The sequence below is a fragment of the Gekko japonicus genome, unplaced genomic scaffold, assembly GCF_001447785.1.
Source record: "Gekko japonicus isolate JY-2015 unplaced genomic scaffold, Gekko_japonicus_V1.1 scaffold2257, whole genome shotgun sequence".
Taxonomy (NCBI): domain Eukaryota; kingdom Metazoa; phylum Chordata; class Lepidosauria; order Squamata; family Gekkonidae; genus Gekko; species Gekko japonicus.
Window position 1 is genome coordinate 199,528 of NW_015168723.1, and position 7,920 is coordinate 207,447.

At 54.4% G+C, this 7,920-nt stretch overlaps 1 protein-coding gene across 1 annotated transcript in view; it reads right to left on the bottom strand.

Moving 5' to 3' along the window:
• Positions 1 to 7,920, bottom strand: part of ALG9 (ALG9, alpha-1,2-mannosyltransferase) — a 45,862-nt gene that overhangs the window by 11,741 nt on the left and 26,201 nt on the right. The window contains exons 9-10 of the mRNA XM_015415587.1: positions 6,250 to 6,372; positions 2,683 to 2,837 (exon numbers count right to left, since the gene is read on the bottom strand). Coding sequence (XP_015271073.1) covers positions 2,683 to 2,837; positions 6,250 to 6,372 — 278 coding nt within the window. The remainder of the gene's footprint in view (positions 1 to 2,682; positions 2,838 to 6,249; positions 6,373 to 7,920) is intronic.

Consider the following 7,920-nt stretch of genomic DNA (forward strand, 5'->3'; position numbering starts at 1 on the left):
CCCAACAGCAGAAACTCATTAGCATTTTAGGCCACCCCCCTGCCAGCACAGCTCATTAGCACATTAGGCCACACCCCCATGTTACCAGAAGTTGTCAAAACCCAGGGTTTTTTTGTAGCAGGAACTCCTTTGCATGTTAGGCCACACACCCCTAATGTAGCCAATCCTAATGAGTTCCTGCTGTTGGGTGTGGCCTATTATGCTAATGAGCTCCTGCTGGGCGTGGCCAACTCAGGAGCCAGCCGGAACTACGTTCCTGTGCGTTCCTGCCCAAAAAGAGCCCTGCCTTTGAGGATGCCAGTCACAGCTGCTGGCGAAACGTCAGGTCGTACAATGCCAAGACCACGGCCACACAGCCCGGGAAATCTACAACAGCGAATGAAATCCGGCCGCGAAAGCCTTTGACAACAAACAGCTCAACAAAGTCGGAGTCCAGTGCCACCTTGAAGACCAACAAAGTTTAATTCTGGGCATCAGCCTTTTGTGCGCTTTAGGAAGAGGTGTGCCTGCACACGAAAGCTGATACCCAGAATTAAACTTTGCTGGTCTTAAAGAGGCCACCGGACTCGAACTTTGTCCTGAGGAGAAGGCTATAAGAAGCTTGGTTCCCCAGTGCAGAGGAAGTCAAGGAAATAAAAATTTGTGAGGTGGAGAAGTGAGTCAGACAGAGCTGAGGCACAGCCCACGCGAGGCCTCTTCTCACATCGAGCTATTTCTGCGCTGGTGTCGGAAAAGACCGCAAACGCTTTGTCAGAGGTGGGCACCGTGTCACCTCACTTCCGATCGTAAGCAACCGTGGCAGAACTCCCTCGTGTCACTTTCGCATGTGCACACCTTGAACATCTCCACCCATCCCCCAAGTTATCGGGTGTGAGACATCCCAAGGAATACTTGTGGCCTGGCCATATCCCCTGGGCCACGGCTTGGCAGTCTCTCCACCCGGCTGGCTTGCCCAAATCCACCGGTAAGCCCGCATGAACGTGCCGCAGGAGAGAGAGGCCGGCAGAGAAGCCGACTAGGCCCGGATGGGTGCTGCCTCTCCTTCCCCTGTCTAAAAAGGCAGGCATGCCAATTCGTTTTCTTACTTCTTCACCCAAAGAGTGATGAACACGTGGAATTCACTGCTGAAGGAGGTGGCGGCGGCTACAAGCATGGACGGCTTCAAGAGGGAATTAGATAAGCATATGGAGCAGAGGTCCATCGGTGGCTATTAGCCACAAGGTATAGATAGGGACTCTCGGTCTGGGGCAAGGGATGCTCTGTCTTTTTGGTGCTGGAGGGGGCAACAGTGGGAGGTCCTGGCCCCACTGCTGGACCTCCTGAGGGCGCCTGGTATTTTTGGCCACTGTGTGACACAGTGTTGGACTGGAGGGGCCATTGGCCTGATCCAACACTGGCTTCTCTTATGTCTTTATGCTTCTGGGCTCAATGCAAGGAGCCGGTAGGGACACTGAGAGCCCTGAACGGCCTGGGACCAGCAGACCTGAGGGACCACCCCCTCCAGTCCTCTTCAGAGGCCCTGCTTTGGTTGCCCTGGTCATCTGAAACCACCTGCAACTCTGGAAGGGCCTTCTCCGTTGTGGCACCAAAACACAGGAAACCCCCCCCCCCCCCCTGTCTCCCTCTATCCGTGTCTTTCACCAGGAGGTGAAGACTTCGTTGTTTCGTCTGGCATAACCCCCCAGTTACAGGCCCTCCTTCCAGCGCTGTTTATGTGTTTTTGACTGAATTATTTTACAATTTTAACTGTACTTTTAACTACTCAAATGTTTTAAACACTTTTTTAAAAAAAACTTTGACGCCTTGGGGACCCTGATCGGGCGGAAAGGCAGCACAAAAACGCTTACAAAAAAAAAAACCCAAACGATTCCGTGAGCGCCAGCGTGGGCACTTCTCCACACAGCTGGAAGACTCCTCCCCCGCCTGGTGAGGAAGCGGCTTCCATTCTCCGATGGTCAAAACGGGAAGGGAGACAAATGCCCCGGAATTTTACAATTTTAACTGTACTTTTAACTGCTCAAATGTTTTAAACATTTTTTTTTTTTTTAAGTTTGCCACCTTGGGGACCCTGATCGGGCAGCACAAAAATGCTTAAAAAAAAACACCAAACGATTCCATAAGCGCCAGCACAGGCACTTCTCCTCACAGCTGGAAGACTCCTCCCCCGCCTGGCGAGGAAGCGGCTTCCATTCTCCGATGGCCAAAACGGGAAGGGAGACAAATGCCCCGGGATGGTTCTGCCGTTCTGCTGGGTGGAAAGCAGAGAAAACGGCGGGCTCTCAGCACCCAAACTGCCGCCGGGAGAAACTAACCGCCGGGGCTGTAAAATGGCTGCTGTTAACGTAGCTCAGTTAAGCAAAGCCTTCTGGCGGGCCAAAAAAAGACTGCGCACGGGGAGGAGAGCCAAAATGGAAGGCTGCTGCACAGTGTGTGTGTGTGAGAGAGAGAGAGAGAGAGAGAGTGTATTGTCAGAGTTGTCAGAGATTCTGCTCGTGTGAACGGAGAAACAGATTACGGAGCTGCTCCCCTTTCCCGGAGAAGCGCCTTGCCCTCGTGGTTGCAAAGGCCTCCCCGGAGTGCTGGAGCACGGAGTTTGTCCCTCGGGGCTCTTCTTAGGCCGCCTGCTCTCCAGACCCACACCCACCCTGTCCGGGCTGCCAACAGACCCCCAAGAAAACGCACCTGGAGGGCAGAGAGTCCCACGGCTCCACAGAGACAAATGAGGGGGTAGATGGGGTACAGGAACCTCTCCTCTTTGTGGGGCTGGCTGAAGAAAATCAGGATCCAGATGTACATGGGGGAGAGCGTCAGCCAGTAAGGGCGGCCCAGGTTCTGAACTGGAAGAAACAAAACAGGCCAGCTTGAGGAGGAGGAGGAAGAAGAGAAGAAGAAGACGAGATTGGATTTATACCCCGCCCTTCACTATCCAAGGGAGTCTCAGAGCGGCTTAAAAACTCCCTTCCCTTCCCCTCCCCACAACAGACACCCTGGGAGGTAGGTGGGGCTGAGAGAGCAGCTCTTGACAATTCAGTTGTTGTTAGCAGCGGCTCCTAGTCGAAGGCCTGGTGGAAGAGCTCCGTTTTACAGGCCCTGTGGAACTGTAAGAAATCCCGCAGGGCCCTGATGTCTTCCGGGAGCTCGTTCCACCAGTGTGGAGCCGCCACTGAGAAGGCCATGGTTCTAGTAGTGGCCAATCTGGCATCTTTCGGTCCAAGGAGGGTCAAGCGGTTTTGAGAGCCCGACCTCAGTGCTCTCTGGGGGACATGCGGGGAAAGGCAGTCCCTCAGGTAGGCAGGCCCCAGACCATACAGGGCTTTAAAGGTCAAAACCAGCACCTTGAAGCGAATCCGGTATGCCACTGGCAGCCCAATCGGCTTCTAATCTCCCCAAGGCGACGGGTCTGCTACAGCTGGAAACAGGAAATGGTACCTGATCCAGCAAGGCAACCTGGGCCTTCCCATGACTTCATAAGACGTCAGGATGAAACGGGAGTCCAGTGGAAGGAGGGGCTCCATACACCCTCTCCTTTTTCGAAAAGCCAGGGAACACTCTGCACGTGTGGATTTTCAGGTGCACACGGGAGCCCCCAAGTACAAAGTCTGAAGGACTGTCCTCTCCCAGACGTTCCTGCCTGGGAACGAAGCTCACAGGCAGAGGCCCACCTGACTGTCCCACCAATCAAAGAAGCTTGTTTGGTGGGTGCACGAGGGAGGGCCTTTTCGGTGGTAGCCCCCTTCAGTTTTGGAACAACTTATCCTCACTCTCCCATCTTCAGGAGGCGGCGGAGGACGGTTCCATTTACGCCTGCGTTTGACTAAAGCCATCCTAAAGTGATTTAAATGTTTTGGTTTTATATGTTTTATGTATTTTATTTATATTGTCAGCCACCCTGAGTTCCATAAGGAAGAAAGTCGGCTAATAAATGTTTTAAATAAATAAATCAGTACATTTCCAGCGCCACTGGATCCCAAGTAAAGACACGAGACACACTGAAAGCCAGTTTGGTATAGTGGTACAATGTTCCCTCTAAGCTGAGTTGGTGTGAGCTGCCTCACAGTTTTTTAGCCTCCGGCTCACACATTTTTGTCCTAGCTCAGGAAGGAGGGCTCCAGAGCAAAGTAATTTCTGCAGCAGCCAAATCGCTCGCTCATAACTTTCATGCCAGGAGCTCAGAAAGTAGAATTGTTGCTCACAAGACTCCACAGCTTAGAGGGATTATTGGTGGTTAAGAGTGGCAGACTCTAATTTGGAGAGCTGGGTTTGATTCCCCCATTCCTCCTCCATGTGAAGCCTGCTGGGTGACCTTGGGCCAGTCACCGTTCTCTCAGAACTCTCTCAGCCGCACCTGCCTCACAAGGTGCTTGCTGTGGGGAAGGGAAGGGGATTGTAAGTGGCTTTGAGACTCCTTCAGGTAGAAAAAAGTAGGATATAAAAAGAAGAAGAAGAGAGGCAGGAGAAGAAGAAGAAGAGAAGAAGAGATTGGATTTATACCCCGCCCTACACTCGGAGTCTCAGAGCGGCTTACAAACTCCTTTCCCTTCCCCTCCCCACAACAGACACCCTGTGAGGTAAGGCGGGGCTGAGAGAGCTCTGACACAAACTGCTCTTTTTCAAGGACAGCTCTTGTCAGAACTATAGCTTGCCCAAGGTCATCCAGCAGCTGCAAGTTGAAAAGTGGGGAATCAAACCCGGTTCTCCCAGATTAGAGTCCGTGCACTTAACCACTACACCAAACTGGCTCCACACCAAAAACCTACTCTTCTTCTTCCTGTACTCATAATTAACGATCTCACAAATTCTCCAGTTCCAGAAACACGTCTCTCCTAATTTAGAAGTATAATAATAGGAAAATGAAAAGCCTGTTCTTTGGACTTGCCAACTACCTGCAGAGTGTGGTAGAAGTTCATCCAAAGGGGAAATTCTCTAAGAAGCTTAAGATACCAGGGGGGGGAAAGATTCCTCCTTAGGGATGGGCTTTTCCAAATCCTTCCCTGCCTCCTTTCAGGAGCAACTGCGAGAACACGAGAATTCTCCAGCCCTTGCCTCGTTCTTTATTTAACTCCCCCCCTTCTCTCCCAAATTAAGCAGGAAGTCATTTATTTGGAAATAACAGCAATTACTCCGATTTGTGAGGGTTGCGGAGGCAGCTTTGATCCATGTCAAAAAATGTGAATTGCCCCTAAAAAGAAACCCGCTTGGTGGTGTTAAAACAAATCAAGACTGTAAGCGTTTCGCACACCCACGAGAACAAGGAGTGCCAGAGAAGGGACCCCCTGCTGGTGAGGCACACAGTTGTCGCGGCCTCCACTGCTGGGCTTTCCCTGGCGAGAGGTGGGTGTGCTTCCAACAGTCAACCCTGTCGCTCTACGCATAATGTGAGCATTTGGTGCTCTCTAGTGGGCGCCCCTAAAAGTGCAGGCTACCATGTCTGAGCAGGAGTGGACCGGCCTCTACTGGACCTCATGAAGCTGCCGGCTGTTGAACCAGACCATCAGTCCATCGAGGTCAGTATTGTCTACTCAGACTGGCAGCGGATCTCCAGGGTTTCAGGCAGAGGTCTGTCACGTCACCTGCCTGGCCCTTTTAACCAGAGAGTCCGGGGAATGAAGAGAGGGGTGCCGAAGAGAGCGATGAGGATGATCAGGGGACTGGAGACCGAGCCCCACGAGGAAAGGCTGAGGGCCCTGGGAATGTTTCGTTTGGAGGAGACTGAGGGGAGACATGATTGCTCTCTTTCAATATCTGAAAGGCTGTCATTTGGAGGAGAGCAACAAACTGTTCCAGTTGGCAGCAGAGGACGGGACCCGAAGCAACGGGTTTAAATTACATGCAGAAAGGTATCGGCTGGACATTAGGAAACACTTTTTCACGGTCAGAGTGGTTCTAAGGTGGAATCAGCCGCCTAGGGAGGTGGTGAGCTCCCCTTCCCTGGCAAGCTTTCGAGAAGAGGCTGGACGGATATTTGTCAGAGGACTCTTCCAGGCCCTCTGTAGCTGTAGCCCCCCGTGTCCCCTCTAAGCTGAGTTAGTGTGAGCTAGCTGACAGTTCTGTAGCCTCCGGCTCACAGATTTTTGTCTTCGCTCAGGAAGGGTGGCTCCAGAGCAAACTAACCGATGCAGCGGCCAAATCGCTCGCTCACCACTTTAAGGCCGGTAGCTCGCAAAGTAGGATTTTTGCTCACGAGACTCCACACCTTAGCGGGAGCACTGGCCCCCACCCGAGCTCCAAGCCAGGACCTGCGGCACTCACCATGAAACTTCTGCAGAAGGTTTTCCATCAGCGAGGTCAAGGGCAAGGCCAGGAGCGCCAGTGCGAAGGCCACGTTGAAGTTGAGGAAGCCGTTAGCAAAGTAGAAGGACCAGGGCTCTGTGCCTAGGGGAGAAACACACGGGAGGGAGAGGCCTTTTGGTGGGCACGGTCCGGATGAACTGCCGTACGGAGCCGGAATACGCCTCTTCGGGGCAAAGGGGAAGCTGTAACACGAAGGGACTCTGGACCAGCCATCCCAGCCTCTCAAGTCAGGGGCACACGCAAGATTCTGTCTGCCCAAAAACATGAATGCAACAAAAGAGCAACTGGAAATCACCCTACGGGTCTGATTCCGGGATGGCTGGAATGCCGTCTGGCTCCCTGTTTGCTCAGGGGCAAGACCAGGTCTGCAGTCCTTGGTGAAGGAAAGGCCTCGGGGTCGGCTTCCAGAAGTAAATTCTTTGACGAGAGACCCCCCTCGCAGCTGTTTCTTTTCTTTGAGCTTGGGTCCCAGGTCAGGTTGCCAGCTCCAGGTAGGGAAATTCCTGGAGATTTGGCGGTGGGGCCTGGGGGGGAGGGCAGGGACCTCGGTGGGGCACGGTGCCACAGACTCCACGCTCTCAAGTGTCCATTTCCTCCTGAGGAACTGAGGTCTGCAGCTGGGAGACCAACAGCTGTTCTGGGAGATCTCCAGGCCCCACCTGGAGGCTGGTAACCCTCATTCCAAGTCCCTCTGCCGCTGCCCTCTCTGGTCCCTTTCTCAGTCCTGTCATCGCTGCGCAGAGCCGTTCAGACGGCATTCCCCTTCCCTCAAGGGCTGGGTTTGTTCCAGCTCTGGAAAAGAGGCTCATTGTCTTCCGACAGCTCCAATCCCTCCTCAGCCCAGGTGCGGCTTCCTGGGCCAGAAGTTCTACCACGACCACCACGGCCATCTTTTGTTCTCCCGCTGGCGCCCAGGGAGGCACCTGCTCTCAGACCTGAAGGAGAGGGGAAGCCAGGCCGGCAGTTGCCTAGCGACAAGCCCTGGCACAAGGCCTCGGCCTGCCCCAGTCGCTGGCAGACTCGTCGAGGGGCTCGCGGCTGGCACCGGCTCCCCCGCCCCCTTCTCGGCAGCTCTTCCCCGCCCCGCTCATTTTTGGCAACGGCGCGTTCCCGATTTAGAAGGCTCCACAGAAAGCGCAGGATGTTTCAGGGATTAGAATAGTTCTGGGGTGACGCGGCGCTGCGTGCGCGGAGATATAAAAAGCCCGCCGGGAACAAAAGCGCTCGTGCTGCTCCCGCCCCGATTCAGAAAGAGTCACCCGACAGCTGGTCGAGGGGGACCTTGTGAACCCGACACCCCGATTAACATTCCCTGCCCGAGCAGGGCTCTTCCTCCGGGGCCGGCTCCCTGACAGCACGAGGGTGGGCCTTCCTCAAGGGGGCGCACGAGAGGGTTTGCCGAGGAAGGTGTGGCGTGGGAAGGCGTCCGGGGCCTCTCTGACCAGCGTGTGCATCCAGCTTTGTGAGCCAAGGCGAGCGAAGGCCTGCAGGAGCTGTGTCCCCCCCACCCCCCCGACATGGAAGAGGAGTTGCAGAATGATCCCGCCTGCAGCCCAGAGAACTCTGCAGCTCCAGGAGGCCTTCGTGGGCCCGGAACCGGGGGGGGGGGGGGGGGCGCCTTTTTTTTGG